This window comes from Anarhichas minor, unplaced genomic scaffold, assembly GCF_050575085.1.
Source record: "Anarhichas minor isolate MPS153535 unplaced genomic scaffold, ASM5057508v1 ptg000033l, whole genome shotgun sequence".
Classification (NCBI taxonomy): Eukaryota; Metazoa; Chordata; class Actinopteri; order Perciformes; family Anarhichadidae; genus Anarhichas; species Anarhichas minor.
This window is the reverse complement of record NW_027466479.1, coordinates 4,137,159-4,155,589: the sequence shown is the minus strand read 5'-3', so window position 1 is coordinate 4,155,589 and position 18,431 is coordinate 4,137,159. Positions and strand designations below refer to the sequence as shown.

General features: G+C 41.4%; 1 protein-coding gene and 2 long non-coding RNA genes across 3 annotated transcripts; 2 read left to right on the top strand and 1 right to left on the bottom strand.

The window, feature by feature from the left end:
* Positions 1-138: 138 nt before the first annotated feature.
* LOC142965392 (uncharacterized) lies at positions 139-7,155 on the bottom strand. Its single transcript, XR_012957656.1, has 2 exons — positions 4,628-7,155; positions 139-4,015 (listed from the first exon to the last, which is right to left on the bottom strand). It is a non-coding gene; the product is annotated as an uncharacterized LOC142965392 (long non-coding RNA).
* tap2a (transporter associated with antigen processing, subunit type a) lies at positions 1,062-8,175 on the top strand. The gene is made up of 11 exons (XM_076106296.1): positions 1,062-1,640; positions 2,042-2,156; positions 2,255-2,385; positions 2,637-2,842; positions 3,930-4,127; positions 4,271-4,399; positions 4,620-4,808; positions 5,054-5,227; positions 5,545-5,704; positions 6,942-7,078; positions 7,472-8,175. The coding sequence occupies exons 1-11, from the start codon at positions 1,127-1,129 to the stop codon at positions 7,661-7,663; spliced, it is 2,145 nt and encodes a 714-aa protein (XP_075962411.1). The 5' UTR covers positions 1,062-1,126; the 3' UTR covers positions 7,664-8,175.
* A 1,248-nt stretch (positions 8,176-9,423) lies between these two features.
* Positions 9,424-14,337, top strand: LOC142965396 (uncharacterized). The gene is made up of 2 exons (XR_012957660.1): positions 9,424-10,054; positions 14,133-14,337. It is a non-coding gene; the product is annotated as an uncharacterized LOC142965396 (long non-coding RNA).
* Positions 14,338-18,431: the final 4,094 nt, after the last annotated feature.

Below are 18,431 nucleotides of genomic sequence, written 5' to 3'. Positions count from 1 at the left end.
TGATGAAGTGATGACATTTTGGGCAGAAATGGATGTAAACTGTAACATGACTGGTTGTCGGAGGCTTATAACAGCAAAAAGGTAATACTAGTTTCAAACTGTATTTTTTGTCATGAATACTTTCACACAGAATTTAAATTATTGCAGCAAAAAAGCGACTTTATCAGAACGACACAACAAATAAATACATTTTAAAAACTAAACCCAAAAACCTATAAATGACAAATAAAGAGTTTTAGTGCACGTAACATTGATCATATAGCAGCATGTCCTTGTTTCTAAGAGACAACAAAACTGTTTTAACTTACATATAAAAAGTAAATACAGAATGTTTGTAGCCTTCCTTGGCGTTGGCTCAGCGGAATATAAAGAAATAGTCTGCGTCTCAAAGTGACAGTTATCGGTCTGATTACTCACCACTAGTTTAATGAGGCTTAGTGCAGAGTAAATAAAGGTAATGGATGAAACCTGCTAAACAATCAGCCTCACTATAAATAGTGCACAGAAACACTCACTGAGCAGCAGACTCACACAGTCTGTGTGAGGTATTCAGTGTGACAAGCATGGCAGCAAAAAGTCAAAGTCAAGTTTGTTGTACCATCTCCAGATCATAACTCCCCTTTCTCTACTCTAGTGCTTTTCATCCAGTAATCAGACTAGATTAATAACGGTTGATGGTTGGTCACCTGTCTACATGATTTAAAGCCTGCTTAAATGTAAGCCTACATGCATTTTGAATATACATTATCATTGTGCATATGTTCCCGCACGTGCTTTTATGTCTATTATGTCAAATTTAAAATAAAATAAAAGGCCTGTGTTGAAAGATTAATTGTTTTATTTCTCTTTTCTTCACAATGCATCCCTTTATGCTGTTATGTCTCAGTCACTGACACTATGTTAGAGCTGCTGTGTTATGCAGGTGCTTAGTAATAATCAGAAATGGTTGAGGAGTGTAACCCACTCAGTTTAGGAATCCTGAATATCGTCGTGTGCGGAGCAGTTGGGATTTCGGGGAAACCACTGGTCCAAAGCAAGAAAGTGAAAGTGAAAGTGAAAGTGGACAAAACCATCAGTACAAGACTGCAGAGACAGAGCAGGGTACGCAGACGACTGTAGCTGCAAAATGGCAAGAAATACAGCAACAGTTACCCGCAAAGTCGTAGCTTTGACTTTAGCAGTCTGCGTCGATCTGTCCTTGTTTTACGCAGCGGGACTAGTGGCGACTCACAGCGTGTTTGGACATTTTGCGCGTCTCTGGGTCCACGCGGCTCTCCGGTGCTCGGCACTAACCGCCGTAACTCTGCTCGCCCTCGGAGACCTTAACCCGTTGCTGATTCGTGTCATCGCGTCGCACAGTCTGCTGCCCGCGGTGTTTGAGACCGGGACCAAAGCGCTCTACCACGAGGAGACCGAATGTGGCTTGTCGGCGGATGCGCGCTGCTGGCTCATGTGTGCCGGAGCGTCGCTGGCCGGTGCGCTGTTTTGGGAAATCACCGTCCCGGACGCCGACGACGCGGCCGCCGGTAAAGAGAAGAAGCAGAAAGCCAGAGTGCTGTTTGTGAGAGTCCTGCGCCTGTACTCCCCCGAATATCTGCTGCTGCTTGGGGGGCTTGTGATGCTGACGCTGGCTGTTTTGTGTAAGTAGATGGTGATGATAATGATGATGATGAAGATGAGGAGGAGGAGGATGAGCATAATTAATTGTCATTCCAGTACATGATGTACATGAAAGGGAACAAAATTAAGAACTCAGGTTCCAGTGCAGGTTGATGATGATGATTTTGATGATTTCAGCCCATAGTAAAGAGATGCTCAGGAAATGGACAATTATGAACTATCAGCAGTGGAAAGTATTTTTTTAAGAATACTGTCATTGTCACTATTTCCACATATTTTCAATTCTCAATGTGGGAATTGAAACACTATTGCTGAAGAGATACGCTGGACCACGTTCATGATGATGATGTTGATGATGTTGATTTGCACCTTCATCTCTCTGTATGTGTCTGATGTGTATTCTGCACGTCCCTCTCCTCAGGTGAGATGTTCATCCCGTTCTACACTGGGAGAGTCATTGACATCCTTGGCACTCAGTATCAGCCGAATGAATTTGTGTCTGCGCTCCTCTTCATGGGCCTGTACTCTGTGGGCAGGTGGGACTATTCTATCCCCTCCTCACTCATCCACCAACATGCGCCTGTGGCTCACAAGGTGAATTCTGACTGACTTGTCTCTTTTTGTGATCCGTTAGCTCTCTGAGTGCAGGCTGCAGAGGGGGTATCTTACTTTGTGCCATCAGTGCCTTCACATGCAGGATGAAAGTCAAGCTGTTTGGGGCTTTGACCAAACAGGAAATTGGATTCTTTGAGACCACAAAGACGGGTAAGGCTCTTATATAACATGCAAACATACTGCATGAATAATGTATCAGTGCACATGACGGCTGGAACAAGTCATGTCAAGACAAAATCACACATATAAAGACACATATATTGGACGATACTGAACAAGACGAGTTAAGAGAAACCGGACAGAATGGAGCAGAACATACAAGGGTGTCACAGGACTAGACATACTAGAGAGGAACACGACAGAACATAACAGAAAGTCATTTGTCTGTATTTCCTGTGTAGGTGAAATCACATCCAGGTTGTCTAAAGACACCACCTTGATGGGAAGAGCGGTCTGTCTCAATGTCAATGTGCTGCTGAGGACGTTCATCAAGACACTGGGCATGATCTCCCTGATGATGAATCTTTCATGGAAGCTCACATTCCTCGTATTGATGGAGACGCCCATCACTGGCCTCATTCAGAACATCTATGACACACACTACCAGGTAAAAGGCAGGTTCATAAGAAATGTTGAATTTACATTGAGATCCACAGAATCCTGTTTATGCATCATTTCCATCCCTATTTTTAGACATTTTAACTGATCAAAAACTCCTTCTCTTCAAAGGATTTACAGATATGTCCTTATGTCTTTCAAGAGACAAATGGTGCTCAGAAACAAAACAAATATTAAACCATTGGTTGGGCCCATCTTCTATCTCTGATGACAATATCTTATTACAGATTCAAATAATTTATTTCCTTCACTAATGTACAGGACTCTGGTTCGCCCTTACTTATTCAACTTAAAGCTACTATGTGGAACTTTCATTTTGTGTTGATTTTGATGCTCCCTGTGGACAAAAGCAGTTGTGTTTCCGAGCACCAGAGTCCATTTTAGAAAACCTCTCATTTTACTGCCGCGGGTTCTGACAGTCTGCCCCTCACAGTCCTGGTTCTGGTTCTGGTTCTGTGTCCTGTGCCTCCCTCCCCGCCAGCGGACTCAGAAATACTGCTGGCCTGAGTAGGAGCTGCTGGAGAACATCTGAAAACTACTTTTTAAATGATTCAACCGAAACAACCAGCACTGTGTCGTCAACTTTTTTCCAATGTAATTAGATAGTAGCACTAGCTCCAAAAGTTGCTAAATCGAGTGAGAAAGTCGCCAAGTCGGCAACACTGACAGCCCCTCCCTTCTGGCGTCCCCCCAAAGCCTCAAATTATCATTATGAGCATAAACAACAAACATGGCTTTGGAGTGCTTTTGGAAGCATGAATGCAATTGTCAGAAGTTAAAAGCTAACGTTAGGCTATAAACAAACTGCACCTCAGTCGCTTAAGCGCAAGTTTACACAACCAGGCTGTAAAGCAGACTAGCTGACGCTTAATAGTCTCATTTAGACACTTGTTAGCACCCGTCTTTTTAAAGACATGGAAGAGCTTCAAAAGTCATTTACTGACAGATTTTTTCTATGTATTTTTTTTAATTTTATTTATTTCAGCAAATATAAAAAAAAGTTTCTAAAATACATTCTCTACCCGAACCTTAAGTACTAAGATGACTTTCATTGTCTTTTTGTATTCCTCCCTCAGCGGCTGTCCCTGGCGGTGCAGGACTCGATGGCTCAGGCAAATGAAGTTGTGAACGAGGTAGTGTCCAGTATTCAGGTGGTACGGAGCTTCAACACAGAGAAACACGAGGCCCGTCGTTATGACAACCGCTTGATGGACACACACGTCCTCAAGACAAGCCAGAACACCGTCAGAGCTGTTTATCTTCTCGCACGGAGGGTGAGAACTTTGTCATTTTTAGAAAAATTAGGTAGTTGTGAACGTAGTACTGAGCGTATCATTGTATATCACCTGATGTAACAGTAGTTCTTCCTGTGTGTGTGTGTGTGTGTGTGTGTGTGTGTGTGTGTGTGTGTCTATAGTTGACAGGGTTAGGCATGCAGGTCGTCATGTTGTACTACGGCAGGCTGTTCATCCAGAGTGGACAGATGACCACTGGCAACCTGGTTTCCTTTATCCTCTACCAGTCAGATCTTGGAGACAACATCAGGGTATATAACTGCTTGGTTTTAATATGTTTTATTGAAAGATGTGGTTGCTTTTAAAAGAATGTCCTCAGGAATGATATTCAATTGGCTCATAGCTTTTAAGCATGTCTAACCAGACATGCCTGTCCCACACTATCCTAAACATATGATTGCATGCAAAAACATTGACTCTATAAATGAAAACATTATGTTCTTAAGTGCTCAGTTTTATGACATTTTTTAGACACTCACCTACATCTTTGGCGACATGCTGAACTCGGTGGGGGCTGCTGGGAAAGTGTTTGAGTACCTGGACCGAAAACCTCTGGTCAGCATGGAGGGGAAACTCAAACCGGATCAGCTGACAGGGCACGTCATCTTCCGCGATCTCAACTTCGCCTATCCTACATGCCCCAACAAAACAGTGCTGCAGGTGAGGTCTGACCGGCAGACAGACAAGGGGACTTCTTTAGCATGCATTTGTACAGTTCATGAAAAAAAAATATATATTGAAATGAATAGTGGAAAAAACAGGATAAGTATAGAAAGTGACGAGCTAATGTAAATTATTTACACAGGTGTTCCCTCCCAAGTATTTACAACTACTTATAAACTTATGTATAATAAACTACCGACACAAAACTCTATTTTGTTTTCGTTGTTATCTCCTCGTTTCAGGACTTTTCTTTGGAGCTGAAGTCAGGTCAGATGACGGCACTGGTGGGTACATCTGGAAAAGGAAAAAGCACATGTGTGAGTCTGCTGGAGCGCTTCTATGAGCAGCAGGATGGAGAAATCCTATTGGACAATGAACCTCTGAAATCCTATGACCACCGTTTCCTCCACAAGAAGGTAATTAATCATTACGGCTTATTCAAGTGATGCACACTACTCTTTTGTTGTGACCTCCTGTCTTAGAGAATTTCTGTCTCTTATCTGTGTTTAAATTGTTTTTATAGTTTCAAATACAACATTCGACAATCCATACGGGAAGAAATCTATTGTGAAAAAACAAGAGATTACTATTACTAGCCTATTTAGACCAGACTGCAGTTCAACCATAACACATGTTGCACATTGTGTAATGGCCTGATGAGCAGACTAAATGGAAGGCAAGATAAGATGATCCTTTATTAGTGCCATCAGTCTGATGAGAGTGTGTTTGACAGATTGCTGTGGTGAGCCAGGAGCCTGTGCTCTTCTCTGGCTCCATCAGAGACAACATCGCCTACGGGCTTGCTGAATGCTCATTGGATGAGATCCAGGAAGCAGCACGCAAAGCCAACGCCCATGACTTCATCATGGAGCTGGAGAAGGGCTACGATACAGGTAACCTTTTTATAACCACCCCTGCTATTGTTTCCACATCGAGTAAAAACCTGCTTTGGATGGTCGAGTGAAGAACATAGCATTTGTAGAACTAGATTGACTTTCTATTTATTTATTTTTTTGTAATTTGTAATTTTTGGACAGTAGCTTAGATTACAAAGTATACACCATCACCAGCATATATGCTGTCCACAGTTTTTCAAAATTGGGTAACTTTGTATAATTTTGATAGAGTGTACACAGTCTTGAGAGAGAATGGGATAAAAATCGATGAGGCTTCCTAAGCTAAAGCAACGTTACAGGGTCATTCATTATCTGTCCGTAATGGTTTCACATATCTCACCCACTTGTTCCAGAGTTGAATAAACACACTTCTCTGAGGGCGAAGGGACAAAGTAATCCTTTCCATAACATAGATGTTGTTTACTATATCTATCGACTTTCTATTTATTGAAGCTGCTAATTTCGACATTCAGAGCATATCTATTGCTTCCACGCTTAATTTGGCAACGGCTGAAGCTTTTTTTATACTTGCACGTTGCGCCGTAGCGCGAGCCTCCGCAGACATGCATGAACGGAGGCGTTTAAACTCTATGCGCTGTGAGTTGCATTATTCCCCGAAACACCAGAGAGCGTACAAACAAAATGAACTGTGAAGAATCAAAAAGACAACGAGTGTAACTCATAGATATGCCCATAGACTGTAGGTGTAACCGGTAAAATGCCATAAACTAACCTCCACAATGACCTGGAGGAAATATCTGTACTCATATCTGATATACTTTATTGCCTTTATACAAGCCCTGTAAAGAAACAAGTCAAGTATTACATGCATTATAAAGAAACGCAACATTATTGCCCGCACCTCGCACCGGCTTCACTGCGTCAAGTATAAACTAAGCTTGAGCTGGCGTCTAGCAGCTAACAGTGCTAACAGAGCTAACAGTGCAAACAACGGCAACAGTGCGGACAGGACGAGCAGTGTAAACTTGGGGGAGTAACCTGAAGGCGTCTCCGCGACGACGCTGTCGGTCAGGATGCCGTTATCATCTGTTACCGCCGTACAAGCGCAGTGCAGAGCAGTGGCCACTAGCTAGCCAGTGGCGCACGCTAAAGCACAGAGAAGCTCGGACTACAACACGCACACAGAGGGAGAGTGACGTCATTCTCTGTCTTTCTGTATCTGCATCCCACCTTGAACCTCAATCCGTTATGATTTTATGATGTTATTTCTCAGAGGTGGGTGAGGGCGGCGGCCATCTATCCAAGAGCCAGAAGCAGCAGATCGCCATTGCTCGAGCTCTGGTCAGGCAGCCACAGGTCCTCATTCTGGATGAAATAACCAGCTCTCTGGACATGACGAGTGAAAATAAGGTATGTCACAACTTCCCTCCGGGCCAGAGTTCATTACCATCAGTCACTTCTGACTAAAAACATACAGTCAGTATTTAAAACATCCAAATTACACATTAAGCTGTCTATGTGTCTATTTGCGTTTGTAGATTTATCTTAAATTCACCAAAGGTTACCATTAGATAATGCCTCATTTGCATATTAAAACATGACATGAACATTAACCTGTCTTTATCCAATGTTCCCATTTCTGTTCTTGAAATTAATGAAATTAGCAGTATTTAACAAGATAATGCATCGTTTGCATATTTAATACATTTTCAGAAAACTTGTAATATAGAAAGTAATCGTCTCAATGCAAGTACTCAAATGGGAAAGTTTCACGGGGATATGTCTGTCATTGACTCTGCACAGATCCAGCAGGCCCTGGCGAGTTGTCCCAACCAGACCCTGCTGGTGATCGCTCACAAGCTGAAGACCATTGAGAGGGCAGATCAGATCGTTGTGATCGACGACGGCAGAGTTCAGGAACAAGGGACTCACCAGGAACTGATGGACCTAAAGGGGAGCTACTACAAACTGAGGGAGGGGAACTCACCACAGTGACAAAGCGCTGTCACTGAGCCGGTGCTGTGGATCCATGTCATCTGTGAGACAATTGTTCTGTGTGACCGTGATGCACGTTGGACCAACAGCAGCTAACCTAATAAAAGAGTTGTTATTTTGAAAGCCATAATATTTTTCTGAGTGATAAAGTGGCCACACACATACAGAACATATACACACAGACCTGATAAAATGTTTATGTAAATATTGTTGTATAAATATTGAAAATGAAAGAACATGGACATATGTTTTTCAGAAATGTTAAAAGATGTGGAACCTTCTCAACTTTAGTAGTGTACTTTTGTTCTTATACATTTTGTTGAAATGACATTAGATATTGTAAATTAGTCAAACGAAATGTACGCTATGGTTTTCTATTTCATGGCCTTGTATTTGGGTACAGATGAATAACACAACAGCACACAGTTGACGCCATAAACTTTTATGATCAGAGTGGCCTAAGGTTGCCTCATGTGTACGTCCCAAATAAAAGATTGATGTTTCAAACAGAATGTTTCTGTTGGATTATATTTGTCAAGCCTTGTGTCACATATTTATAAAGCCATTCAACAGATGTGTGTGGGCAGATGACCCAAACCTCTGACTTGTCAATGGGTGGATGAGCAAGAACTTCATGAAGCTAAATGAAGATAAGACTGAGATCCTCCTCGTTAGCCCAACAACAAGAGGGATCCTGTACTTGCTGAACTGGGACATCTGGTCTGCAGACACGACCACAAGAAACCTCGGCGTCGTTTTAGATTTGGACCTCAATTGTGAGCTCAGTTGAATTCATCGACTGCCTCGTTCATGCTTTTGTTTCTAGTCGCCTTGACTTCTGTAACGCTTTTTATTCTGGCCTACCAAACGTAGCCATTGCAAAGCTACGGACCACTCAGAATGCTGCTGCCAGGGTTTTAACACAAACTAAAATGAGAGATGATACAACTCCTGTTTCATGCAACCTACACTCCCTGTATCTTTTAGAATTTAAAGTTCTTCTCTTAGATTTTAACACACTGAATAGCCTCGCTGCCCTTTTATATGACAGATTGCATCATCATTTTATGATCCTCCACGAACCATAAGATCCTGCAAAGCTGCTCTTTCTTACTGTTCCCAAGGTCGCCACAAACACCTTTGAGGATGCTACTTTTTGCCACGACACGCCAAAAATACGGAACACTCTGCCTTTAAATATAACACTATAATATAACACACACGCTGACATGTTCTCCCCTCCTGCTTGTGTACGTGTATGGTCTTTAAACCTGAATTGTAAAGCCCTTTGTGCTGAATTCTGTGCGTGTAAAGTGCTATATAAATAAAGTGCATTCATTCATTCATTCAACAAAGGTCTCATAGGACAAAGTGAAAGTAAAATATGTTAAGTTTTATGCAAAAATCTGCATGTGGTTTAGTTTTTAATTCCACAGTAAAAATTCAGAGTTTGCAGGTTTTATGCAGACAACAACGGACCCGGCATGAGTCTCACTGCACTGTGCGATGAAAAGGAGGGAAACGCAGCTCGTAATAATTACTCACATGTATTTATTCAGGTTACTGAGCGTGGTGGTTGTGAGTTTGTTATACTGGTTAGTAGTCTGAGGCGTTTGAGCTTTTCTAATCAAACATTAGTGTTTCTGTTTCTGGTTTGACTGTGGGGGGGGGGGGGGGTTGTCTTTATTGTTTGAGCGGACCTGGAAAGTCCCTGACTACCAGCCCTGTTTTTTTTGTTCCGGCAGTGAGGCTTTTTGGAAAGTTGCCCGGTGACGTGTCATAAAAACCAAAGGTGCAGTGAAGCGATATGCGGCATTATGTCAAAACACCAACCCCCTCTATTGACAGAGAGCAGGCTCAGCTTAGGCAACATTGGTCGCCATCTTGTCGAGACATCTGTGCCGCCACAAAATGGTGGCTGAAGTCACGTGCTGCAGACCAGTGGGGCATTTGTTTCTCCTGGACTACTGCAAGACTTTTAAAACGTCATGTATCGTCATTACGTCATTACATTTACATTTAAAATAGGTCAAGTTCAAGAATGGTTTATCCCCATTCTTTGTTTGCAATGTCTTGCCTACTTAACTTTAGATGAACTTATTTGCATGTTCCAACATTAACTGAATGATCACATGCTTCTCCATGAATCTTGTTCTGCTGTTGATTCAAACTTTGTTGAATCCCCTGGATGACTTAATAGAATGTGTGGTGATCCGGCTGAAACCAAATCTATTTGTCATTGTTCTTAAAAAAGCTGACACTCTGGAGATACAACCCGGCTCGGTGACTCATCATAAACTTGGCTGCTTCCCCATCAACAACTGTGTGCTGCCTGCGGGTTATGAAGGCAGGAGTGGAAAAAGCAAATGTCAAAAAGTACGCCATCTTAAGGTGAGACCTTCAAAAACCTTCAAACCCAAAATGGCCGACAGCGTGAGTTTGAAGTTAGTAAATAACGGGTAATTGGTCAAAAAAAAGATGATAGTGACTGTGGCAGTATTTATCTATGGTGTACTAGAAAAGAGTCATGTGTATCCTCAAACCTCAGTGTGCACCTACTGTACTCTGTGTGTGTCTTTGGATGTGCGTATGTGCTGAGCAGCTTTTGCCTGTCCGGTTCTGCACCATACCAATGCACCACGACACTGCCGAGCTGGAAAGTCCCTTCTCTTCTTACTTTCCCTTTCTGTGCAGTGTTGTGCATTCAGTGACTCATCCAAACCACAACCAAGCCCAAGCTCTTGTGACTGAGAGCATTCTGGTGTTATTGGCACTCCTCTCTACCACAAAGATATGCAGCTTCTGTCGACTATTTTAAGCAGTTGTCACATAAACATATTTGATATTATACAAAAGATTTGCCACACTGCCTGTCATATGTTTAAAACTGGACTGTCTGTCATGACTTCATTGACTTTTAGGCACCAGGGACACTTTGACAGAGCAAGTGGATGTTGATGACACTTATGAGTTAATCAAACCTTTGTCCTTCACTTCCACCAGGCCTTATAGAATACTTCAAATCAGGTTGTATCTGTTCCGAAGGGCCAGCTATCCCGCTCATATTATATTATATTAAATATATTCAGTGGTAAAATAACTTTTCAGTCATGTGAAAGTACCACTACAGCGATGTGAAAATACTCTAAGGGGTCACATGGTTTAATCTTAAGTTATTGTATTTTATAAACTCATTGTGTATTTTCTATGTCAAACATTAATTCTTAAAGTAACTATCTGTAAATGGAGAGTACAATAGCCTCTCGTAGTGGAGTAGAAGTATAAAGCCGCATAAAATGGAAAATACTCAAATAAAAGTACAAGTGCATCAAGTACAGTACTTGTAAATGTATGTATCTACTTTCCACCACTGCAAACAGACTTCCCTTAAATAGATGTGCGACACAACCACAACAATATTAGATTAAGCCTATTGTATATGTCGTATTGTACGTATGTCCTGTCCCTGAAACACGTTAGCTGGTTGGTACAATCCTACACAGAGGAACTGAAGTGCAAATGAAAAATAAGTCATTTTAGCGAGATACAGAGTCACAGGACAGATTGGCTTCACTGTCACATAATACTTGCTTCTCTTCTCCTCTTGATACCAAAAATAATAAAAAGGAACCGATGCGGCATAAAGCACAACAGAAATGACACCGATGTAGCTTCTTTCCCACCTCACCTCATTTAGTTTGACAGGTGAGTGAGAATAGAATAGAAGACTCAGAAACATGGTGAAACACAATGCTACTAAAAGTATTTTAAAAATACATGTGCAAATAAAGTACTTCAGTTAAGTCATAATACTATTCTGGATATAATGAGGCAAAAGTAAGCACTGTGCAGTCCTCTTCACTGAGCAGGGAGCTGCAGTGTTATTTAACAGACAGGTAAAGCCCCACTGTCTTTTTGTGAATCCCCTAACTTCCCCTGGGGAGTCGGGCAATTGCAACATTTACTGCAGTTAATGATGAAGAAAAAACATCCAATCAAACACACAGCACATGATCAGTTAAGGAAAGTCCCGGTTCATGAACAAAGGAAATACTAAAACACTGATCTGGTGTCTGTTGTTGACTTCGGAGAGCAAAATGTAGAAAACAGAAACTGATCCTCGGTCAGCTTAAAAAAAAACCACAGCCCTGCCCTGTGCTGAATCCTTTAAGGCAGAGTAACAGCGCCTCGGTTGGTTGTATTTGCCACTTTTATCATCAGACACGTGATTTCCTGGAAAGTGCCTGCCTGGTAGATTGGCACAAATCATGTTATTCTCAGAAGTCTCAGCAAAAGGCTGAATCATTGCTGGTGACTGCCATCTAGTGAAAGCAACAAAACAGCACTGCAAATGTAAAAAAACACCCCTAACACACAGACCACTTTGGGTTGAGAAGTGGTTACCATACAGCAGTACTGTTATGTGGTATTCTCAGTTCTCTGAACTGTGTAGGTTCTGTGTTGTGTGCATATTAGATCCACAGGAAACCACAAGCGTGTAAGTGCAGAGAGGTGAAAGGGACATCTGAAGCCACAGAGCCACATGAATGTTCTATTCCTCTGTTTAAAGAATTCATACTGAAGGTTGTTTTAGATCGCACCAGTAACCAGACATACTATGTAAGATGTGATATTTTAACAGAAGGTTGACACTGCTTCATCGACTTGTAGACTGGGGAAATGGAGGACATTGTATCAGCTGAATTTCAGTCACAGGGCCGTCTCTCTCACCACCACACTGTCTTATAAAAAGCTCATTTAATAGTGATTCAGGGGTTTAAACACCAGGACAGTCAGATCCTCAGGATGTCAGAGGTCTCTAGGAGTACAGCAGGAGGGTGAAGTCATGTGATGAAGAACATTAGAGGCTCAGCACCCCTAGTGCTTCTCTCAGGCATTTTCACCATGCAACAAGACAACCAACCAGACAACCAACCAGACAACCAACAAGACAACCATGTGATTTCCCGTCACTCCTCAGTCTGGTGAACTGGCGTCTGTCAGCTGGCTGCCATAAGTCTCCTACCGGAATAATAGAGCTCGAGTGCCCCCAAGTGGGATAAAATAAAATGAATAACTTGCATGAAATGTATTGAAAGATAAGATGAGACAAGATAACACAAGATAACATAACATAAAATAATGTCACATAACAAGATATATCCAAGCAGTGCTTGAGAACAATCAGTATATAAACCTCATGTAATACCAACACATATGCCATTACATGCACATTTGTGGAAAGGAAAGTCTTGTTCAAATGTCCCAAAGCATCCAGAGACACCATCAGGTTGATGTTCACATGTCAAAGTGTCCATGGATGGACGAGACACTGAATCCTGGTGCGTGTGTGTGTGTGTGTGTGTCAATAGACACACTGTAAAGCACTTTGGATAAAACTGCTACATAAATGCATCTAATGATGCATCAGACAAGTAGATTTCATGTAATAAATATGATCAATAAGTGTTGGCGCACACAGATATATACTGTATGTGTTATTGTTTACTGCAACTTTAAAGCTACTTCAGGTTTCAACCACTTAACATAAATGTTTCTCTTTTTTTCTCGCTAAGTAGCTTTGAGGTTGTTAAAATGCTTTTATTCCACACTGTTTACATGTATTCTGTATCAGCTCTTTATCACACTAACTTTAAAATCAATGGTGTTGTGGCTGCACCGTTGCACCAAACGGAAACGTAGTAATTGTATAATGAGGAGTGCCTTCAGACAGTTTTCAGTGAGCGCAGTTCACACATGGAACAGTGACACATTCAGCCATTAAAACTCATTTAACATTATGGTAAAAAAGACAATTGTGTGTGTGACCATACTATGTAAATAACCCTAACTGTGCTTTGTTTTATGTTTTATGTATTGTTGTCTTTGTTTTAAAGTATTTCACGTGTTTTATGAAATGTGTTTTGATAAATGTACAATACTGCTGTTCCTGTCTTAATGTGTTTCATGTGCAGGCAGCTGTCATTACACCAGCATAGGGACCGCAGTTGAAAATTAGCCACGGTGACTAAACTTCCACATTTACACAAATGTCTATAAATTGTCCCTGTAACTTTAAACTGTATTATTAAATACATGAATAAATACATGTCTTCTGCATCATTTTATACACATTTTTACAAATCTCAGTTTGTATCTTTGGAACCTTTGGGATCTCCACTAGAATATCAAATACAGTTCTGTGGATTTGAACAGAGATTGGCTGCTTCACATGTGTTTGCATTGACTGGCAGTTCAAGAAGGTTTAGAAGACTAGGGGTAAAATCGGGGTTCAAGAGTAAAAAAAAAAGCAATGTCAGCTATTTGATGTGGCATTGGTTTTGAGTCAGTGTTGTGACGACCCTCCTCCCCCCAAACACTAGGTGTCCCTGTTGTGTGTGTGTGTGTGTGTGTGTGTGTGTGTGTGTGTGTGTGTGTGTGTGTGTGTGTGTGTGATGATCTGTTACAGATGCTGATTGGAGGGTCGGCAGCTGGATGAGCCACACCTGAGCTGAGTTGTGGTTCTGCCTTAAAAGCCCTCTTCATTCAGCAGCCTGGGGCTGGACGGAAGAGCCTTGTTGTCACTGGTGTAACACTGTTGCTGCGGTTAATGTTGGAGTGCTGTTATATTGGTTTACTTATGTTGGCTACAAATAAATTGCTTTCTTTTAGCAGCCAGCTTGTTGTCTCCCTGTTTTAGTCTCGGTCTCTGAGCCGGCTGTGGCCGTGTGTAAATCCTGACCTTTAATGAAAGTATAGAGCTCTTGGAAGACTTCTAGTGTTAGTGTGTTTGCATTTAATGAGGCCAGTACAGTCGAGTAGAGGTACAGTACCTGGTTGTGTGTGCAGACTCCACCAGAAACTACAGGCTGGTAGGTGAGGGAAAACTGCATTGGACCAAAACATCCACACAACATGGAAGTAACATGACCACTACAGGGCAGGACTACACCAGGAACTAGTGGCTTTCTCATGAAAGGATTATTTGAGGGCTATGGAGAGAGAGGCATGTAGAATCGGACCGGGGACTCATTACTCCCATGTGAGATGGGACCTAATCACTTGGAAATCAAGTAACCCCCAAGACTGACATGTTTACAGTTAAAAGAGCACAGACATAAACAGTAGCCTTTTAGGCAGCTGGCTGATTGTCAAAACAAAGTAAAATGATATGATTTACAGTCTCAGGAAAACTAAATATTTTGGAGCGTCAAATTCACTTTTTTATGTTCAGTTGGTATTTCCTGTTCAACCTGATATTATGGGATTTATTTACTGATTTGTACAATTTTTTAAGTATTTTTTTCATCCAATATTATTAATGAAGAACTGAGGGCCAGGTGGAATCACGCTGTCTGTTTTATGTTGAATCAAGAGAAACCACGGCTCTAACGAGAATCCTATATTTGACCAAAATAGCTTATGCCAACGTTAACCAGAACATTAAGAATTTCTTTCAGTCAGGTTCCCATATTGACATTGAAACAGTGTTTGCTTACTGTAATTATTCCCTCTGTTCATATTGGCCATCCATCATTGCTTTCCATGTAAGTGATGCAGGACAAAATCCCCAGTGTACAAATGTATCCCAAAGTTTTAATGTTAAGCCACCTGAACTATTGTTCACCTTATATGCATCAAAATGTGTAGTTTGCAAAAATTTTTACACAGTCAAACTATCAAATGTAACTTTCATTTCACTAAAACAGAAAATAAAAATAATTTTTCCCCATTTATCGTGCCATCAATCATTGCATTAGCTACCCCCCTCTAGCTACAATATAATTTAATGTAGATTTGAATGAACGGCCACTTAATGTAAGACAGTTAGAGGTGCATATGCACTTCTCTGCTGAATGTGACATGGTGCTTAATAGTATTGCTATTGATGATGTTGACAGGCTAGAGATTGACCATAAATCTGTCAACAAGGTCCTTAAGCAAATCAATGTCAACAAGGCCACAGGTCCAGATGGTATCTCTGCTTTCTTATTAAAAACATGTGCAGATGAATTGACACCTGCCTGGTGCCCTATTTTCCAGAGGTCCCTAGATTCTCACACTGTACCAACACAATGGAAAAAGGCAATCATCATACGAAACCCTGTCCACAAGAGAATAATGATTTTAGACCTATTGCTCTAACCTCTGTTGTAATGAAGTGTATGGAGAAGCTCATGGTGAGCAAACTACGGCTGGATGTAGGCCCACAGCTAGATCCTTACCAGTTTGCATACACACAGCAGAGAGGCACTGATGATGCAACCAACAGTATAGTTCACCTAGTGACTAAACACCTGGAGAATCCGAGGGCCTATGCTAGACTGTTGTTTGTAGATTTCAGTTCAGCCTTTACACCTTGGCTACGAGTCTCCCCCATTTGGGGGCAGAGCGAGACGGTTTAGCGAAGAGCGTCATAAAATGCACTTTTCAGAAACGAATATAATAAATGCTACACACATGCTATATACCGTTTTAACGAAGAAAGTATGGGTAACAACGTCATGTAAGCCATTTTATACACTGCAAACACAATTATACATGAACTAGTATCATATCTGGAAAATATCTAGAAGATTTGCCACAATTTTGGCCAAAAACCGACGAACTATGGTCTCTGTATGGATCTCTAGACACGAAGCAGGGATCGCACATGGCGGATGAAAACATGTAGGAGGGGCGTGATTCGACCCGGAGACGATCAGCGTCGTCGAAATTACTCTCTTTCAAACATCAGCCACAGGTCACGAGAAAAAATTGGGTAAAAAAAACTTTTGACGGTTTTAGCGATGAAAAACGGATTTATTCCACCGGATTTCGGCACAGCTCTTTGCTCTATCTTGTGCTGCGTGTCTGTGACTGGTATCAATGCGCTGGCGGAATGAATGGCAAAATGGCAGCCGATTCTGTGAGGTGGACCAATCCATGTAGAGAGGGGGGTTCGCCCTGCATTTTGCGATTTTTAGTCAGTAAAGTGACACGGAGATTCTCAAACACCCCCGCATGGCTCCCGTTGGACTATCCCACATCTAAAAAGGTCTCACACTAGTAAATCGGCCAAGCACAGGCCTTACCAGGGTCACATAGACACACATTATGAGCCATTTATTGTTATGAATGACAGATATGATACATAACTGCTCAAAATTATTCAAAATGGTGTCAAACTGATTTATTAGGATTATTGAACACTCTTAGTGATAAGAAAAGTGAATATATAGTTAATATTTAGTTATATAGTATATAAAATTAGTATACAGCAATGCAACAGCTGGTTCTGAAAATCAAGATTTTGATTTTTTATGACCATTTATGCTGGCCTGCTTCACTCAATCGAAGTAAAATATGTTGTGGGGACATGTAAAACGTGTTGTTCTATGTCTGTGGCGTATTTTTAGGCTTCAATCTGCATTATTTAAAAAAAAAAAAGTTCAATACAAGTGCTTTTTTTCAGGCGAACCTGGAACTTTTTCAACTTGAGCTGTGCCATAAGTGTATCAGTTATTAACCAGTAACATATACACAATATTTACACAATTCAACACATCTCACAAGTGTTACCTGTATTAAACCATCAAAATTATTAAAATAGACCTTGTAGTTAGAGCTGTGGACTCTCTTGAGTATGGGTATGCAATTTTCGAGCAGAGGCCTAAAAATAGGGCTAGTAGTTAAAAGGTGATTAACACAGAGGAGATGGTATTCGACCCCAAATACATTGGAGACCACTCACCAGTGGTTATTCATGACCAGAACATTGCACAGGTTGACTCCTACAGATACCTGGGCACACACATTGACCACAAACTGACATGGAGTGTTCAGGTAGAAAATGTCTGCACTAGGGTCCAACAGCGGCTACACTTCCTCCGTAGGCTGAGGGTCTTTGGTGTCAACCAGAAAGTGTTGCTCCTCTTCTATCACGCCATAGTTGAGAGCGTCCTGCGGTTTGGCATCTCAGCCTGGTTTGGCAACCTCAGTGTGCAGCTGAAAGCCCAGATCACCCGGCGAACACAAAGAGCCATGAAAATCATGAGAGTCAGACAGCATCCCACACTCCAGGCCGTCTTTGATGACACTATCATCAGACAGGCCCAGAAGATTATTTCGGACCCCACTCATATCCTCCACCCTGAATATCAGCTTCTCCCCTCAGGCAGACGCTTCAGAGTCCCCCAGTGCAGGCTCAACCGCTTTAAGAACTCCTTTGTCCCCTTGTCCATCAAAGCCCTAAATGGCAAGCTAGCCAGAGCTTAACCCCTGTAACACCGATTTTTTATTTTTTTTAATATCTTAACTATACACTACTGGTGCGTTGTCGAATGGGCAGAGTGAAATGTGTTTGTTGGCTGGTGGCAGTCTTTTGCAAATACTGTAGGTAGTGTGTGTAGTATGTGGACTGGCGACAGTCTGTGTATCTAATATATGTATGCAATATGTTTGTATTGTTTTTTAACAGCAGTCACTGTACACTGTATGTTTGTTTCCAAGACAAATTTCCTTCGGGACAATAAAGTCTATCTTATCTTATCTTATATGTGATGAACATAGCGTAACAGTGTGATGTTGTATACAGTATGTGATGAATAAGATGTACTATTTCAGACCCGAGGAAGACTAGCTGGTACCATTGGCATCAGGTGCATAGGGATCCTTTTAAATAGATAAATAAATAGATGGATAGATGAATAAATAAATGACAGTCAACTGTCTGATTTATTCAAGTCAAGTATATCTTCCAAAGCTACACTCTTTTTAAGATACAATA

What these genes read in the sequence shown, in the direction of transcription:
- tap2a (XM_076106296.1), top strand. Translation starts at nt 1,127, where the DNA reads ATGGCAAGAAATACAGCAACAGTTACCCGCAAAGTCGTAGCTTTGACT. An exon ending in GGAGAAGGGCTACGATACAG is followed by an intron (nt 5,705 to 6,941) that starts GTAACCTTTTTA and finishes GTTATTTCTCAG; the next exon opens with AGGTGGGTGAGGGCGGCGGC. An exon ending in ACATGACGAGTGAAAATAAG is followed by an intron (nt 7,079 to 7,471) that starts GTATGTCACAAC and finishes GACTCTGCACAG; the next exon opens with ATCCAGCAGGCCCTGGCGAG.